Source organism: Ascaphus truei, chromosome 10 (assembly GCF_040206685.1).
Source record: "Ascaphus truei isolate aAscTru1 chromosome 10, aAscTru1.hap1, whole genome shotgun sequence".
Taxonomy (NCBI): Eukaryota; Metazoa; Chordata; class Amphibia; order Anura; family Ascaphidae; genus Ascaphus; species Ascaphus truei.
The window spans coordinates 4,149,984-4,169,073 of NC_134492.1; the positions used below are offsets into that span (position 1 = coordinate 4,149,984).

The following is a 19,090-nucleotide window of genomic DNA, read 5'->3' on the forward strand; positions in this document are numbered from 1 at the left end:
CGCAGCAATCTGCCAGCGCTGGAGGAGCGCAGAATCTCACATAATGTGCTACACGGTTTCCTGTCGTTTCACTCATTTTGCTCAGAACTATTCACTATATCTCTTTTCTCTGAAAATATACTTCCAACAACTTTGAAAAACATCTTTCCATGCAAACACCCCCATATATGTGGAGCACAGGCACATTATAAGGACACCATTTACTTGGTGGAACATGGCTGTTCATAGGAAGACACCAACACTTAGGGGCTTCTTTCTACATCTGCTGAAGTGGGCGATCGAGACGTTTTTGGCCAAAATTATTGGATATAGAGTAATAAGCATCTTATTCTATGTCCGTGATTCATCTGATGCATGAGGCCTTCAGGCTTTATAACACAGAACCAGCTCTATGACTCTAAGTAATTACTAAGTTAGGCAATGAAAACAGACGTATTCATTACTTGTTACCGCCTCAGGATACTGACATTTTTGTTCCTTCAGAATTGGCGAGATTTAATACAAATCTTTCTTTGTTCCCTGTCACAGTTACCTGGATTTCGGAGATTTCTGGGCTGTTTGTCATAGTCTATAAATATTTGCAGATAATTAGCTGCCTGTAATTGAAGCGCTGACTGACCCTCTCACCCCTAGGAGAGGGATGTAAGTGTGAGGGAGAGTTACAATCAGGTTTATTCTATTTTTATTTTGGAATCCCATCTTATTGACACCGTCCCAAATTTTTTTTTTTTTAACTAAATATAAAGCTTATCATTGTTTTTGGTTCAATCAGTGTAGAAAAGTTTTTTACCTGGTTCTTGCCCAAAATAGTCATTTGTGCCACAACTCTTAGGCCCATATTCACTAAGGGGTGCTATGCTTTAGCACAGCCTAATGAAGGGGAGTTAAAAAGTGCTAAAGCTTGGAACCCTTTAGTACATATGGGCCTTAGAGAGTAAACGTCTAAAATATGATGTTTTTCCACCCAATAGATATGATTATACCGGGGGAGCAAACAGCAGCACAGGCGGCTCAATCAGTGGCTCAGTCGAAGACTGCACCACCTGTGCTGAAGCAGGGATATCCTAAAACCCTGACCTGTTGGTAGCTCTTGAAGACTGGAGTTGGCAACCTGACTATATACAGGACATTAACAAGCATGTTAGTATGGACAACGTACCCCTTCCATGCTTCCGGAAACATCCAGAACCAAAGTGACCACTCTCTCCTTATACTGCAGCAGTGAGAAGGACGGAGCCGGGATGTTTGGGTCACCCAGGGGAGAAGTGCTTTTCATGTCAGGGGACTGCATGATGACGTCCCACGTGCTCTGGAAGTGACACATTCGGTTCTGCTGGTTCGGAGCCTCTGTGTTATGGTTACTTTGATTGCAGAACTCGTGCACCTGCAAAGAAATAGAACAAAAGGATGTTAGGGGAAACGCAGAACAATGGGAAGGTCACTTTTAGAAATGGTCATTGTTATGTCTTCTGCACATAGTGCGGACATCCAGTAAATGTTTTAATATATTTAACATGTTTTCACCTCTCCAAAAATACGTTATTTAAAACCATTGCTTTACTGGCTCATTCTAATATTTCTGACGGTGTTTTTTAAACTATATTTTAAAGAAGCATTTTTGATTTAAAGAGGCAATCCAAGCAATATCCTACGTGTTTTTTTTAAATAAATAAGTTCTGTTGTATTAGATAATATTTACTAAAAAAAAACATTTTATTCAACTCTTAATACCATTTTTAATGAGATTTAATACACAGAGTATCCTTTGATTTCTCTAGCAGGCTTTAGCACACTTCCCCAGCAGTGCAAGATCTTTGTAACACTTTGTTTGTGATAATTTGTTGCCAATATTCTCAGCCATTTGAGCTGCAAACTGTAACAATAGATAATGTTACCGTAGTAATATGAGAATACATTGTAGCGCTGCTGAGTTGACTGAAGGATTGATTTGAAACTGAGTCAGCCATTTAGTGAACCCTGGAAACAGGATATTTGCTGATTGATTACGGGAGAACCAATCGATCGGCAGCTTAGGTAATACATTTTCAATAAAGGTAATCAAAGGCTGCATATATTAAAACAAAAACCAACAGTCAACATTCATAAAAACACAGTATTCCAATAACTATTAGTTTGTTGTCCTAAATGAAACTGTATAAAATGTAGCATACTGTCCTATGCATACTGTCCTATGCCTCTTGGACAGTAAAGGCCATATAATATAAGTGGTGCAAGTCTTAAGGCACCGTATGGCCCATTTATTAGAACTGGTCACATGGGACCTTATCATTTAGCGCTGCTTAGTATATCAGGGCCTGTGTCACAGTTATACATCTGTTATTCTTGTAGTGCCACTCACAGATGGAAGTCCTTGACTGTACATAATTGATTCTTTGACCGTCTGACTCATCTCAGGCAGAAACATACAGCCATCTTCATAAAGTCCGGTGACCGAATCGAACTCACAATCTAAACTCTTGCATACAGTTCCTTGACACACTGGAATTTTATTTTGACCTATAATATGCATAGGGCACCTGAAACAGAAAAGGGCAGATCGTGTTATTTCTAATATGATTTATGGTTTTGTTTATTTTTTTACCATAGTTTAACACTCTCCAGGATCCCAAAGAAATTGTAAAGAAAAATTAACGTTAGTAAAACGTAATTTAATATTTTCATCCAAATACTGTGTCGGGCTATTCTCACCACGCACTATACGTGAAGGTCTGACAGTATCCTACATATGTGACCAGTGTGGCTGTTTAAGCTGATTTCATATATTTGATATTTTTTCAAGCATCATCTTCCAAGACCAAAGTACCCAGTGAGAGATTGTAACAAGTTCTGATACAACGCTGTAAAGATTGGATATTGAGGGCACTCACCTACTATAATAATGCAACATTCTAGAAAGGTGCTAATATAGCTAGGGTGGGGACCCGTGTACCCAGCAGGAATTAATCAAATACAAGGGGGGCCGCGGCACTCTAAAAAGTAAAAATTGTGACAAACTGCTGATAATTTGAAAAAAAAAAAGATTATGCAGAGTGAAGTACTGTATATACAGAAAAACAGCACCATGTTTTGGGGTTCGTCTTCATCAGGTCCCCCTGCATAATACATCTTTTTTCTTTATTCAAATTGTCCGCAGTTCCTACCAATTTTTCCTTTTTAGAGGGCTACGGGTCCCCTTGTTTATGATTCCACGCTAGCCAAACGTCCCACCTGTATGTGGACTTGTACAGTTCATCATTCTCCGATTCCAATGCAATGAATGAGAAATTACACACAACATGTTGCTTATTGTGGCATGTACCCGTCTGCCACTGAATGGGTTAGTTTCACCTTTTATTTTTACAAGTTATTTGTTTTACTGCTTAGAAATTGTATCTCAACTAGACTGTAAGCTCCATGGAGCAGGGACTCCTCTTCTTAATGTTACTTTTATGTCTGAAGCACTTCTTCCCATTATGTATAATTTGTTATTTACGTGTATATGATTGTCACGTGTATTACTGCTGTGAAGCGCTATGTACATTTATGGTGCTATATAAATAAAGACACATACATACATACATACATACATACATACATCTCAATGTTTTTTTTAATACTATTATTATTCAAACTGAAAAAAATAATGATACATCAGAAAATTCCCCCCGGGGCTTGTTCAAATTCAGACCATGATCCAGATACAGAAGCATCTGGCAAAGGGTTAATTATATATAAAATGTAGGAAGCACTTGCATAGTGACATTTAAATAAACCCTAATATGTTTATCTACTCCCTTTATGTATCCATTGATTATGTTGTTTGAAATATTTGAAATTATTTAACAGGTACAAATAACAGATAGTATACTCAAATAATGTCAATACTAAAATCATTTCTTTGTGATCTGGTAATATGCACATTTTCTACAAATTCTAATCATCTTAAGATGTGTTAATAGGCCTACATGCTGCTTATAAGGCAGTGTATCTATCTGAGTGTTATGTTTCACACACAAACACATTCCCGTTTCACCTTGTTGCCTCCACTTGACGTTGCCCAGAAAGGTAGTAAGGCTGATTGTCATTGTACTCATCAAACACGCCCCATCGAAGGTGAGCCCATTCATGGACGAACACTCGCCCTGTAACGAGAGATCAGACACATTGGGGCACACAGGAAGTTCTTGTTTCTGGAACACCCCAAAAATACCCAAGAAAAAGAGCAGAGGATAAATAAGCGAAGAGATTCGATGAATATCCTGCTCCGCCTTTTTAGCTGTGTTTGGTACCCTAGGAACAAAGCCGCTTTGCAGAGAGGTATTTTCCATCATCGACTCAAAATTGTTCACATTCTGGTCAAAAAATGAGCATTCGTAGATTAGATGGTAAAATCACCTATTTCCTGCAGATTATACAGTATTTACTTGTTGCAACATAAATAAATTTAGTAGCAGAAAATAATAAAAAAATATCTGTTACAGGATAAGTAGCACGGTTCTTATTACATTGTGTAACATTCTAAGCACTTTTACCACCTTCTGTTGATATAATGACGTCAGGTCTATAAAAGTTGAACATATTAGCACATATAAGCAATCAATCTGTTGTATCACGCGTACTGCCGGTTACATTATCTGTTTCATGCGTTTGTCTCTGGTGATATAGAGTATTAGGTTATAAAACCGGGTTTCCAGCCAAGCTTCTTCCGTTACATATACGCTGGTAGTGCTCTGTGTTTTTAGAACAGTGGTTTCTAAACAATATTTACAAGATCTAGCATCATTTTCTACTTCTACAGTGCAATTCTATGCCAAACAATGAATAAAGCCCAAACAGGTGGGACGGCCCTGCACGTATCCTAAAATGAACTCAAGCATGTTTAATGAAACTTGTTACACATGAGCAGAATTACCCATTACATTGTGGCACTATATACGGCTTAAGTATTTACATACATGGACAAAGCTACGTGTGTCATTGAATTTACCTCGAGGTCCGTACACGTGGAGCAGTTTGTTATTCAGTAAGAAGTTAGGCGTCAGGTGAATGTATTTTCCTTTATCTCCACAACCTCCGTATTGCAGGGTGTACGGGTCATCTCCATACAAGAAGGGGTCAGCAATGATAACATCTGCCTAACAATATCAAAAGTATTCGTGAGAAAAATAAACTCATTGTTAGAAGTAATTACTTTCATTAATGCTTTTATCTTTAGTTCATGTTTGTTCCCTTTTCTGTTGAAGTATCACATGACTTAAGATTATCCCGCCCAGCAGCAGAGCAGCTAATGATTACTTCGAAAAATGCATTCATTATGTCAATGTGTCATAACCAAACCATGTCCCCCTTTAATTTGGGTGCAGACCTTTTACTGATTGTATAAATCTGCGGCCACGCTGCCACTGAGAGCGGTGACATCACCAACTCTCCAAGCATGAGCGCAGGGTGTCCTGCATCATTTTGCAAGCGCGGGCGGGGGGTCATAGATCGGGGCTATTTCTGTGTGTAATGTGTGTGTGTGTGTGTGTGTGTGACTGAATGTGTGTGGCTGTGTGTGTGTGTGTGTGCGCATTAACTGCTGCTGAGCGCGCTTCAAAATCAATTTTGTTTGTCTCCCCAAGCTTGGGAGAGCGTACATGCACACTCACGAGCGCGCGTCAGCATGGCTGTACCAATTGATTTTAATTTTTTAATTGCAGAGAGCGCACCAAGCGCACTCAGCAGCAGCGTGGACGCAACCTAAGGCTGCGAACCCGCTGCGGCCGGCGAGGCGCGTGGCCGCGAGACCGCGGACCACCAGACCCTTGCCTGAATGGTACCTGCCCCCGCTGCCTCCTTCCGGCAGGGCTGACTACGTACTGTGACGCGTCAGCCGGCCGATGCTGCAAGATCCTAGTGATTTTCGGCGCTGACGCATGACGTGGTACGCGAGTCAGCCAATGGGGAGGAGGGGAGGGAAGGAGCTAGATGGGAGGCGCCTTGGGCAGGGAGCAGGGAAGGAGCTGCGGGTTAAAGTGTGTGAGTGTGTATGTATGTGTGTGTATGTGTGTGTGTGTGTATGTGTATATGTATATGTGTGCGTGTATGTATGTGTGTGTATGTGTGTGGGGGGCTGGACGGCACCACGATCAGATTCCGCCTCCCTCCCTCCCACTCCCGCCCCCCTCCCTCCCACTCCCGCCCCCTTCCCGCTCCCTGCTCCCTACAGACCGCATATCGCGGTCTGTGTCTGTCAGCGCGCCGCCTGTCTGCAGTGCGTGCGCGCTGACTGAGGGAGCGGGGCCTTAGCCTAAGACTCTGTAGCTTTGCTGTATGCGCTCTGTTATATTGTCGGGAAGTCTTTAATGGGGCAATTCCAGTGTGTTTAATCAAATGTAACTGCCATTAAAGGAAACATTTGACTTGATTCTATTGTTTGGCAAAGTTTTTCTTTCCAACAGGGACCCTAAAATGTGTCTGTCTTTATTTGTTTCTATAATAGATGATGGCAAGATACCGCTCAAACCCAAGTGTCAAGATGTATAGAAAAACTGGTGCATGGGGAAAATATACGTATCAAGATACAGAGAAAGTGACAAGGTCACAGCAGTCCCCTTTTCACATTGCACTCAAGGTAAAATAAATAGTAATGTACATAAAGATATAGTATCCACCAAAGGAACTATTGTCCCATAAAGAGTGTAAATATGTACATAAGGATACAATATCCAGTGAAAGAACTGATGTGTCCACAAAAACAGAAAAAATGCATAGGGTCAAACAGGAGACCATATACTCCCGCTTACGTTATACCTAATAGCCAAAGGAAATTGCACAGGCAGCCACTGTTAAAATACAAAACAATAACATTGAAATAATATCAAATAATGACGCCGAAACACAAGTGAAAATCAATACAACGTGTGTGACTAAAATATATGGAAACAATGACCCCTATTAGGGGAGCGGGTTGGGGGTGGTAGTAAAGAACACTTAATGCTCATGTAACATGGTATATGCAATAGTAAGAGAAATATGTACAAGTGAACTACTCAAACGGAACTACCAAAACAGCGGGGTGCATGTGCAGATCACAATATGCAGATAGCCCGATAAGAAGCAATTGCATATAGTACAAGGTCTGAGCATGAGTCTCTCAGCTTCAAGGGGTAAGGTAAGGTCTGATGTGCACAGTAACAAGGTCGTTAAGCAATAAGTATAGCCACAACATACAGACAAAAATCCAATGGGTGCCAAGGGTTAAATGACACAGCACAGAGGCACAGAAGTGAGCCCCAAGGATCCCCTGTTCCCTATACAACCGTGCTTCTATGTGATGACCGGACTGCTAAAGAACCACCAGCGGGTCTTACTGTGGCGTTTAACGAGGGGATTTCTTGTTCTATTAGTTCCTATGAGGAGTCATCCCGCCAACGCTGGGATCCCTCATGGGTGGAGGCGCTGCACTAAGAGAGAGAGCTCACCCCAGGCTCCCAGAAGCGGAGACTCAGGCCCCCTGTGAGCAGACAGGTAACAGCAGCACGCGTAGTCGCCTGCGGTTTCCCTTAGGCATAGGAAAAAGGGGCTATATATATATATCTACTATATATTTGTGAAAGTGACCTATGTGTCCGTGTCTGTATGTGTCTCCCTGTGTCCCTCCTCGTGTCCCTAGCGGCAATCCCATTGGTCCCTTGGCCCGCCCGCCCCCGCACACCTCTCATTGGCCTGAGGCGGAGTGACGGGCCAAAGGTCACACACACACACACACACACACACACACACACACACACACACACACACACACACACACACACACACACACACACACACACACACACACACACACACACCCTCGCCCATCCACCCTCTCACCCCCCCCCCCACCCTCCTCAACGGCTGCCCGGCCTTGACCCCCCCCCGCCCTTCCCGGTGGCTGGCCCGCAACAACGGAACCACCCCCTATCACCACTCCGCGGGACCTCACAAACATCACCCTCTCTCCCGGTGCTCCCTCCCACAGACCGCTCCCCCCGCCCCCCCCAGAGCACGCTCGCACCTTCAGGCCTAGAGCCCGCGCCCCCAGCTCACCATCCCGCGAGCGCTGCTCCGGCTCTCTCACCACCTCCTGACCTGAGCGTCTCAGCTCCGCATCGCCGGGGGAAACGGAGACCGCCGAGGAACCCGAGGAGGAGGAGCGCGGCCCGGTGCGAGGTAAGTAACCGCAGGGGAAGGGATCTTTCACCCGGGCCCGGCCCTTCACCCCCCCCGGCCCGGCCCTTCACCCGGACGGCCCTTCACCCCCCCTTGGCCCTTCACCCCCCCCCCCGGCCCTTCACCCCCCCCTTCACCCCCCCGGCCCTTCACCCCCCCCCAGCCCTTCACCCCCCCCCCAGCCCTTCACCCCCCCCCCAGCCCTTCACCCCCCCCCCGGCCCTTCACCCCCCCCGGCCCGGGCCTTCACCCCCCCCGGCCCGGCCCTTCACCCCCCCGGCCCGGCCCTTCACCCGGCCCTTCACCCGGCCCTTAACCCCCCCCCCGGCCGGCCCTCCCCCCCCGGCCCTTTCCCCACCCAGGCCGTGCCCTTCAACCCCCCCCCGGCCGTGCCCTTCACCCCCCCCGGCCGTGCCCTTCACCCCCCCCCGGCCGTGCCCTTCACCACCCCCCCCCCGGCCGTGCCCTTCATCCCCCCCCCGGCCGTGCCCTTCACCCCCCCCCCCGGCCGTGCCCTTCACCCCCCCCGGCCGTAACTTTTTATTTTCCGAATTTCATTCAGTTATAACAAATTTGGTGATGGGAAAAGAAAAGGGAGGGGGTGTATTCCAAAAAGTGTGATGCGGGATGGCACGGGAGAAGGGTGTATACAGATACAATTAAACGTGGTTCATTGCATTCTACTAACATATTTTATATACCGTATAGCTGTAGAATAGCTGGTGTGTGCGCACGCACTGCAGTATATATTCTAGAAGGCTTTATTAGCTGAATAAATCATTGATTATTATCTTATCAAGTATTTTAATCCAGTTATTTTAACCATACATAGCACCTCCCTGTTTCAGATTGAAATTGTGCCTGTGCTTTAGGTTCTGTGGCGATGGAGAAATAATGCATATACATTACTATTGTCAGGTCTTACATTGTCACATCTTACATTGTCACGTCTTACCTTGTCATATGACTCTGTTTTCGGCCTTTCATATTTGCTATTTTCTGGCCAAGTTTGGGGAATTAGAATTTTTGCGCTCCTGATAAAAAGTCTTTGCTTTGTAGCATGAAGCAAATAGGTAGAAGCCTCGGTCACCATTTCCTTCCATCGAAAAGGAAATAAAGGTTAGGCAGGATAAATAAATACAAACAGCTTAAAGACACTGGCAGTTCCAAAAGATAAGAGTTAAGGAAGGAACAGAAAGCATGGTGTTCTATGCTGGACTTTGAATTTATAAAGCCCTCGCTAAAACATTGCCATGAAAACGATATGTCCTTGCAGTGATTAGGTATCCGGAAAGGAGAGTTGGAGCACAGCTAAACGAAATAAATTTGCTAGAGAGTGTGTCCCAAAAGTTAGAGGTTTATTATTCGTCAGTACATGGTAACAAGAAAAAAATGAGCCCTCAGGCCCCCACCGACATGTTTCGAGCTTCCGCTCTTTCTCAAGGTGTACCTTGAGTGATCACTTGCAGTGATTAGAATTGAAATCTCAAACATCAAACTTTGATAGAGACACTAACAAGAAAAATGTCGGTCTAACAAATTTGCTACAATATTATAGTATGTGTATTTAAAAGCCAAAAACGTTAATGTGTGAGAAGTTTACATCGCTGGGTGCAAATGTTTTCACCATTCTCACACATGAAACAGGTGAAATCAAGTGTATCTTACTTTTATTCTTTCAATATATTTAACATCTTCAGGTATTCGTGGATTAATTGCAATAACGATGTCTTCATATCCATTGTTTTTCAACTGCACCAAGGATCCTTCTGTTGAATGTAGCACTTGAAATGCTGAGATTAAAGCAAGTATCTGCCACAATTCCATCTGAGTTCTCTCTCTAGTACCGCTGGGTAATGCAGGTAAGAGGTTACACCGGCGAGTACCGCTGGGTAATGCAGGTAAGAGGTTACACAGGCGAGTACCGCTGGGTAATGCAGGTAAGAGGTTACACGGCACTTATATATACTTGTTCAGTTGTATCCTATCTTGAATTCTTCCAGTGACTTCCGTATCTTATTCAACGTTGACAACAGCAAATGAATTGACATTCTGAGATAATGAAGCAGAGAGAAAGCAGTTAACAATAGAGTGAAAGAAAATTCCCCTGGCTATTCTTCCTTATTCGCTCATTAGGTTACGGTCTGTCTAATCTCATCAAAATGATAAGCTCCCTGGAGATGCTTGTACAGTATATGTTTACTTATAGAAACAAAACACAGGAGGGCTGTGCACACAGGAGGGCTGTGCACACAGGAGGGCTGAGCACACAGGAGGGCTGAGCACTCAGGAGGGCTGTGCACACAGGAGGGCTGAGCACACAGGAGGGCTGTGCACACAGGAGGGCTGAGCACACAGGAGGGCTGTGCACACAGGAGGGCTGTGCACACAGGAGGGCTGAGCACACAGGAGGGCTGTGCACACAGGAGAGCTGAGCACACAGGAGGGCTGAGCACACAGGAGGGCTGAGCACACAGGCTCACAGGAGGGCTGAGCACACAGGAGGGTTGTGCACACAGGAGGGCTGAGCACACGGGAGGGCTGAGCACACGGGAGGGCTGAGCACACGGGAGGGCTGTGCACACGGGAGGGCTGTGCACACGGGAGGGTTGTGCACACGGGAGGGCTGAGCACACGGGAGGGCTGAGCACACAGGAGGGCTGTGCACACAGGAGGGCTGTGCACACAGGAGGGCTGAGCACACAGGAGGTTTGTGCACACAAGAGGGCTGTGTGCTGATAGCAAGATACCAGGAAAGCAGACAACTATCCAGACCCAGAGACTGACATGAAAGGCCTCCTGCTTTAAGGTACCTCTTGAGACTTGGGGGTGATAGGCCTTCACTCCCAGTCTTGCAGAGAGGGGCTGGGGAAGTGTAGCCCTTACACAGGGATAGGCTTCATTTCCCCAAAACGGTCTCCCTGAATGTACCTGTGCACAGGTCTCTAACACAGACTGAAGCCGGGAGTCTCCGGAGCTGTCACGCATTAATACCAGATCCGGAGACCCCCGCATTAATACCAGCTCCGGAGACCCCCGCATTAATACCAGCTCCGGAGACCCCCGCATTAATACCAGCTCCGGAGACCCCCGCATTAATACCAGCTCCGGAGACCCCCGCATTAATATCAGCTCCGGAGACCCCCGCATTAATACCAGCTCCGGAGACCCCCGCATTAATACCAGATCCGGCGACCCCCGCATTAATACCAGATCCGGAGACCCCCGCATTAATACCAGACCCGGAGACCCCCGCATTAATACCAGCTCCGGAGACCCCCGCATTAATACCAGCTCCGGAGACCCCCGCATTAATACCAGATCCGGAGACCCCCGCATTAATACCAGCTCCGGAGACCCCCGCATTAATACCAGCTCCGGAGACCCCCGCATTAATACCAGCTCCGGAGACCCCCGCATTAATACCAGATCCGGAGACCCCCGCATTAATACCAGATCCGGAGACCCCCGCATTAATACCAGATCCGGAGACCCCCGCATTAATACCAGCTCCGGAGACCCCCGCATTAATACCAGCTCCGGAGACCCCCGCATTAATACCAGCTCCGGAGACCCCCGCATTAATACCAGCTCCGGAGACCCCCGCATTAATACCAGCTCCGGAGACCCCCGCATTAATACCAGCTCCGGAGACCCCCGCATTAATACCAGCTCCGGAGACCCCCGCATTAATACCAGCTCCGGAGACCCCCGCATTAATACCAGATCCAGAGACCCCCGCATTAATACCAGCTCCGGAGACCCCCGCATTAATACCAGCTCCGGAGACCCCCGCATTAATACCAGCTCCGGAGACCCCCGCATTAATACCAGATCCGGAGACCCCCGCATTAATACCAGACCCGGAGACCCCCGCATTAATACCAGCTCCGAAGACCCCCGCAGTAATACCAGCTCCGGAGACCCCCGCATTAATACCAGATCCGGCGCCCCCCGCATTAATACCAGCTCCGGAGACCCCTGCATTAATACCAGCTCCGGAGACCCCCGCATTAATACCAGACCCGGAGACCCCCGCATTAATACCAGCTCCGGAGACCCCCGCAGTAATACCAGCTCCGGAGACCCCCGCATTAATACCAGACCCGGAGACCCCCGCATTAATACCAGCTCTGGAGACCCCCGCAGTAATACCAGCGCCGGAGACCCCCGCATTAATACCAGATCCGGAGACAGTACATTTACAGGCAGCTCCATTACCTTAGTGGCTAACCGCTAAGGCAATGAAGGGGCTAAATACCAATGCCCAGTTTATTGTGGGTAGCGGTGCAATTTGGCTCGTGGGTGTTTAGGCTTTGCAGGAGGGTTGCGGGAGGAGTTAACCCCTTCATTACCTTACCAGTTACTAATGAAGTGGTTAACCCCTCCTGCTACCCACCGGTAAGCATAAACATCCACTGCCAACCCCTCCAACAGGGGGGATGGGTCTGCCGGGGTTTGCGTCCCGGGCCCGGTGAGTCAGGGGGACGAGCCGCTTGGGCCCCCTGCGTGACCGTGCCAGGGTTTAAAAAAAAAAAAAAAACGTGTCAAGAAAAACAAAATTCCGGCGATCCCCGTGCGCATTCGCATAGCAGATGTCTCGGCGCGCATGTGCAGGGTGTGTGGCCTTGTTCCTCCTGCCCCGCGCAGCAGCCACGGGGACCAGGGGCCGGGGGGAACTAGATCCTGCCGAGGGGGGGAGAAACTAGATGTGCTCGGGAAGAGAAACTACATGCTGCCGGGGAGGGGGGGGGGGGGAACTAGATGCTGCCGAGGGGGGGAGAAACTAGATGCTGCGGGGGGGGGGGGGGGGGGCGGGAAGAGAAACTACATGCTGCCGGGGAGGGGGGGGGAACTAGATGCTGCGGGGGGGGGGGCGGGAAGAGAAACTACATGCTGCCGGGGAGGGGGGGGGAACTAGATGCTGCCGAGGGGGGGAGGGGGAACTAGATGCTACTGGGGGAGGAGGGGGGGATCTAGATCAGCCTGCCAGTCTCGCCCCCCCCCCCCCCGAGTCTACCTCCTGCCCCGGGCAGCAGCCGCGGGGATCGGGGGCAGCGGGGGAAGTGAGGCAAGGAAGCAGCACCCACCTGGTCAAGGTCACCCACCCAAGGCAGTCAAGACAGTCACCCACCCATCCACCCAACCAGGTAGTTAGTCATCCAAAGGGGGAGTCAGTCACCCATTAACCCACCGACCGATTGCCTGGGTGTGTGGGTCAGTCAGTCAGTCACCCACCCAGGCAATCAGTCACCCACTCAGTCAGTCAGTCAGTCACCCACCCACCCACCCACCCAGGCAGTAAGTCAGTCACCCACCCACCCATGCAGTCAGTCACCCACCAAGGCAGTCAGTCACCCATCCAGGCAGTCAGTCACCCACCCACCAAGGCATCACCTAGGGCAGTCATCCACACAGGCAGTCATCCACACAGGCAGTCATCCACCCAGGCATTCAGTCAACCCACATGGTAGGTGCACTATGGATTAGGGGGAGCTGCTCCTTTCATTTGTTTTGGGCCCCATGATTTCTGTTGGTGGCCTTGCCCACTGAGGGCCAAATACCACCTTCACCCACCCCCACTACCCCCAATAAACCTTATAACACAATACTATCCAATACACCCATTGATTGCCAGTGTGGTTACCTATGCCCTCAATGGGAGCAAAGATAAACCCAATGGCAATGAATGGGCACCCACCCCCTCTACCCCCAACAAACTTCTCCCCTAACACATACTGTACAGTAATGTGCAAAATAACTATTATCCAGATAATAGCTCATTTGCTCATTAAAAATAAAACATTATCCTGCCAAGATGAAGGCCCGCCTCATCACCGTCCTCCGCGTCCTTGTCCTCCGTGGGCAGCAACAGTACAATCAAAAAACAAACTAATGGCCACTAACCATTAATCACCTTAGCGGTTATTAACCGCTATAGTAATTAAGGGTTAACCCTCCTCCCATGCAAACACCTGGGAGGCCTAACCACCCTCCCCAGGGCAACTGCACAACCCCCCACGCCCGCTACCCATTCATTGGCACAGTGGTAAACCATGGCCATAATATGGGCTGATGTACCATGTGACAGGTTGTGACCGGCCGACAGTTTCTCCTGCTCTCAAGTGAATTGAGATCAAGACTCGCGACAGAGCACTAGACCACGCCCCCTGAGGGCGAACCTACCGGGTGACGTCATAGCCGCCAGGTGTCCTGCTCTGTGGGCAGGACATACTTGAAAACGAGAGGTAACTCTCAATGTAATACTTCCTGGTAAAATATTTTATAAATAAATAAATAAATAAATAAATGTACGCGCGCGAGCGGGGGGCATTGTGGGTAGTTGAGTGAGCTGGAAAGTATAATTTTTTGTTTACCTAAGCGCCAAGTGTGTGCCCGCGCATGAGCGCGCGCACAGCGTGAGTGGGGACTTACATACATCTATATGTGTAAGTAACCGCCGCCCGCTCAGTGCTAGCGGGGACGCAGCCTTACAGACCCCGGCAAGATCGCACGGGGGAGAACTTTGAGGCTGAGGTCACATCGCTGCGGTCCCGAGCGGTATTGGCATTTTCCGGCCTCACGGTTTGAGACTTGTGGAAATGGTTTCTGATTCTTTCTGAACACCGCGATAACACAAATGTCAGACCGTTCAATGGGTTATCGAAGCTGCTAGAATAGGCCCCAATGAGTGGCAGATAGAGGGGGGGGGAGTAAGTGGGGGCAAGAAATACATTGGGGAGGGAGAGAAATAGACGGGGTGAGAAAGTGAGGAGGTCTGTGTGTGAGGGGGGGGGGGGGTAAAAGAAATTATCGGCGAATTTCACATGGAAATTACACTTTTTGAAATAAATTTTGAGGAAATGTAGCAAAATTTCAACTTTTAATTATTTTGTACAAAGAAATTGTGAACTGAAAAGGGACAAGTTGATACATCTCTAATTGCTACCCCAAAAAAGATTGAGAATCATTTATTTAATCATTTACAAACAGCTTGAAGCTGAATACTCAGTCCTCGTAGATAATTCTGTAAATTATCCATTTAATACTTCTAAGGTATCAAGAAAACTAGTATAGGGAAGTACTATTTGCTGTCTCTATATTCATTTGTGACCCGGACATACGTGAATATATATTTTGCGCCCGGTAAAATATTTAATAAATATATCTTTAAGGGGAATGCTTTCCAGGACCAAAGTGTACTAATGACAATGCCACGTTTATGTGGTTACGTCTGGGTGATTTATGCCTTTATTTATATCAAAATCTGACACATATAAATATGTTTTAATTTCCCACAAATATGAAAATGGCCGCACACTCAGAATATTACAGAAAGTGAAACATCTGATGTTTTCCACCCGTAAGGAATCCAGCTCATTATAGTTTAACCCGGAGACAAGACAAGCTGTTCTCCACTATAAAACCATACAATGAAGAAGGAAGTCCTTTGTGATGTGCACAAGTTTGTACTGGCTTTGCTGAAATGTTTAACCTTTGATCTTGCAATGTGTGGCCAGAGGGAAAATGAAACAAAAACCTGCATGTCCCTGACAGGAGGTGGGGTTCTCGTGACGCGGTATCGTGACGGGGTATCATGACAGGGTATCGTGAGGCTCACAGTTTGTTTATGTCAAATGTGAGCCTTGCAGTGGCCACTTAACAGTGCAAGATAAGGAGCAGTGTGCTCGTGTCAGTGAGGTGTATAAGGGGTTAAATCTGGGTGTTTAATGCATTTTTTTTTGCCAAAATCTGACAAATATAGGTATTTTTTAAATCTATTTTTTTAAGCCAATTTGTATACAAGGTGAGAGCCAAGACTCGGGCGGGGTTACATGTCTCCTGACTTGTAGGGTAAAGAAAACACGTGTCTGGCAAATACAAAGAAACTTAGAGGACACCAAGACATTACAATTGTAATTCATTTTTAAGAACCAAAATCTTTGCTTTTAGCATTGTTATATATTTTGTTTGGGGGGGGGGGGGAGGAGGATAGGCAAATAGATGTTAATTTCTTTACAAACTTTTTTTGGGACGGCTATGTGGGATTGCAGCTCTAATGCGGCCGCCCCCTTGTTTTACATAAATCTTTTTATCCGACCTGAGAGACAAAGACCCACACAGCAGCCAGACCCAGTGGCTCCTTACAGGTGATCACACTGGTCAGACGTTTCCAGGTGTACTACCCATGTCATTCCTCTGCAAGATACCTCTTGTATTTGGACAAACAATTGATATTATAAGACACACTTTCAAGAGTTCTCTCTCTTCCTCAGGTGGGTAATACTGATTTACGGGGATTCCATGAGCCCCGCCCTGCACCCCTCCCCACCCTCACACTGCTGATGGATGGATGGCCCTACATGCTCTCCAGTTCCCACTACCTCTTTCATCCATGTATTGCCCTCCCTGTTTATTTACTATTCCCTCTGCCGTTCCTTCTCTGCCTCCTCTGCCTTAGATTGCTATTTCACATCTGTAACTCGGTATCGCTGCCCCGAGGAAGAGAGGGGAACTAGCAAAATCTTGTCCTAAAATATCAATTGTTACTCCAGTCGCAGCTGCACTAACACGGCTACTTCATGCGGTGAAACATGAAACTGTTAACTTCCCCTCCAATGAGCGCTGAAAAAGTTAAAGTTCTTAGGTGAAGTAGTTCAAATAAATAACACTATTTAAAGGTGACCCCCCCCCCTCCTTATCAGAGAGTAGAGTTAGGGGGGCTGGGACTCGGTCTAGACAAGAACTCACACTGACGTCAGACAAAGGGGACATCCAACCCCAAGTGTAACGTGCAAAAATATTATAAAATACTCACAGGTGTCAGATATAAAAAAAAAAGGAGAGAGATTCAAAACTATATATGTAGCACAAATAATATCATTTCGAAATTCTTAACCATACAATAGCGGCGCTGCAACCACCACAAGAGCGGCGCTGCAACCACAAGAGCGGCGCAATTCCAGGATCTTACTCACACGTTGTTATATCCACAGCCCCCGTTTAAATCGGCAACCAACATGTTGCATTTCTTTACAATTTTGAAGCATTGGAGCTGAACCCCGTTAATTTCCACCCCGGGGACGCCGCTCTGGGGTCGCACGCCGCTCGGGGACGCCGCTCGGGGACGCACGCCGCTCGGGGACGCACGCTGCTCGGGGGACGCCGCTCGGGGACGCACGCCGCTCTGGGGACGCACGCCGCTCCGGGGACGCCGCTCCGGGGATGCCGCTCCGGGGACGCACGCCGCTCCGGGGATGCCGCTCGGGGACGCACGCCGCTCTGGGGACGCACGCCGCTCTGGGGACGCCGCTCCGGGGTCGCACGCCGCTCCGGGGATACTTACCTGTGAATGAGGGGCCAGCAGCCGCTCTCCTCAGCTGCCAGGGTTCACAATATGTCTGCTGTTGAAAGTTTTCGCGTCCTCTGGGCCAATAGAAAGCCGCGCCGTCACCGGTGCGGCTTCCTATTGGCCCATGGGACGCGGGGACGTTACATTTTACAGCCGCGCTTCCTGAGCCGGAGCTGCTACCGGCACCTACTGTGGAGGTAAATATCTCCCAAAGTAGGGGGTCTCCGGGGGTGAAATGAATGGGGTTCAGCGCCAGAGACCCCAATGCTTCAGTGCCTTGGATTGCTCCTTTAAAAAGTGCTTCCTTTTCTTATGCCAAAGACAGCATCATTCATTCTCCTAAAGTACAACCTTATAATAAGATTCTATTCCAGGGAGCCGCGGGCTGTCTTACCGAGTGCCGGCGTCCGAGGCAGGCAGGGGTGTACCGAACCCTCACAGGCACGTTCCAGCACAGATAGAAGCATGTCAGCAGAGTGCAGTCTTTATACTGCAGCGCACGCCCTCTTTTCAGTGTCTGTGCCCAGCCCGTGTGTACTGCCCAGCCCCTGTGTGTACTGCCCAGCCCCTGTGTGTACTGCCCAGCCCCTGTGTGTACTGCCCAGCCCCTGTGTGTACTGCCCAGCTCCTGTGTGTACTGCCCAGCCCCTGTGTGTACTGCCCAGCCCCTGTAATAGTAACTCCCTCTGGAAAATCCAAGATCTAAAAAGATAAACTCAAGGAGATATCAAATTACATCTCCCCGCGCTGAACACGAGCTGCTCTACATCCACTTTGATGGTGCAACTTAATCGGTACATTATGGGCATGTTGTTGAAGCAGCAACCTCCCCTGATTTGTTTTTTTACATGACCGGAATTCTTGCGTTTTCCTGGAACACAGCGCTGAATGAGCGGCTCAGCGAGTAACCACCCAGACTCTGAGAACAATGACACAGAGTGTGAATCAGGGGAGCCGGGTTCCTCAGTGTCTGCTCCTTCTGACCTTGGGCAAGTCACTTTATCTCCCTGTGCCTCAGGCAGCACAAACAGAGTTGTTATTATTCATAGAAACTGCCCTAGTTTTTCCTTCAGGAGTCCCCATGGTTTGAAAACGATTTGGGAGGTTACTCATTAAACGGCGAAGTTAGTGTGAGTTTCTGTCTGATACTGCCCCAATCTGCACTATCAGAGGTTAATGAATAGCCCCCTTTTTGTCTCATGTTTGAGCCACTAGGGGCGGTAAAATGAATCAATGAGTGAGTCAATATTAGAAATATCATGGTGACGTGAATCGTGGCATAGCCACGCTCTCCCCCGGTGTCTGCCTCAAGTCTAATGATTGGTTTATAGATAAATCAGGCAGATTTAAGTTGAATCAGGAGGTAACCTGTTTGTAAAAACTCTACAGGATGATGGAAAGATATTGAGGGAACAATACTATATACAATATACTGTACTAGTGTAACGGCTGGACCCCCCTTGTCTGACCCACCCAATCTCACATTGGCCCGTGTGGTCTAACCGGTCCCCATTACAAGGTCGTGTGTGGTGGTGCACCTGCAAG

General features: G+C 47.9%; 1 protein-coding gene across 1 annotated transcript in view; it reads right to left on the reverse strand.

Moving 5' to 3' along the window:
- The window catches only part of LOC142503442 (calcium-activated chloride channel regulator 1-like), a 33,276-nt gene extending 15,205 nt beyond the window's left edge, over window positions 1-18,071 (reverse strand). The window contains exons 1-7 of the mRNA XM_075615615.1: window positions 17,940-18,071; window positions 9,862-10,245; window positions 9,149-9,289; window positions 4,988-5,135; window positions 4,034-4,142; window positions 2,360-2,537; window positions 1,160-1,384 (exon numbers count right to left, since the gene is read on the reverse strand). Of these exons, the coding sequence (XP_075471730.1) occupies window positions 1,160-1,384; window positions 2,360-2,537; window positions 4,034-4,142; window positions 4,988-5,135; window positions 9,149-9,289; window positions 9,862-10,020 (960 nt within the window). The 5' untranslated portion in view covers window positions 10,021-10,245; window positions 17,940-18,071. The remainder of the gene's footprint in view (window positions 1-1,159; window positions 1,385-2,359; window positions 2,538-4,033; window positions 4,143-4,987; window positions 5,136-9,148; window positions 9,290-9,861; window positions 10,246-17,939) is intronic.
- Window positions 18,072-19,090: the final 1,019 nt, after the last annotated feature.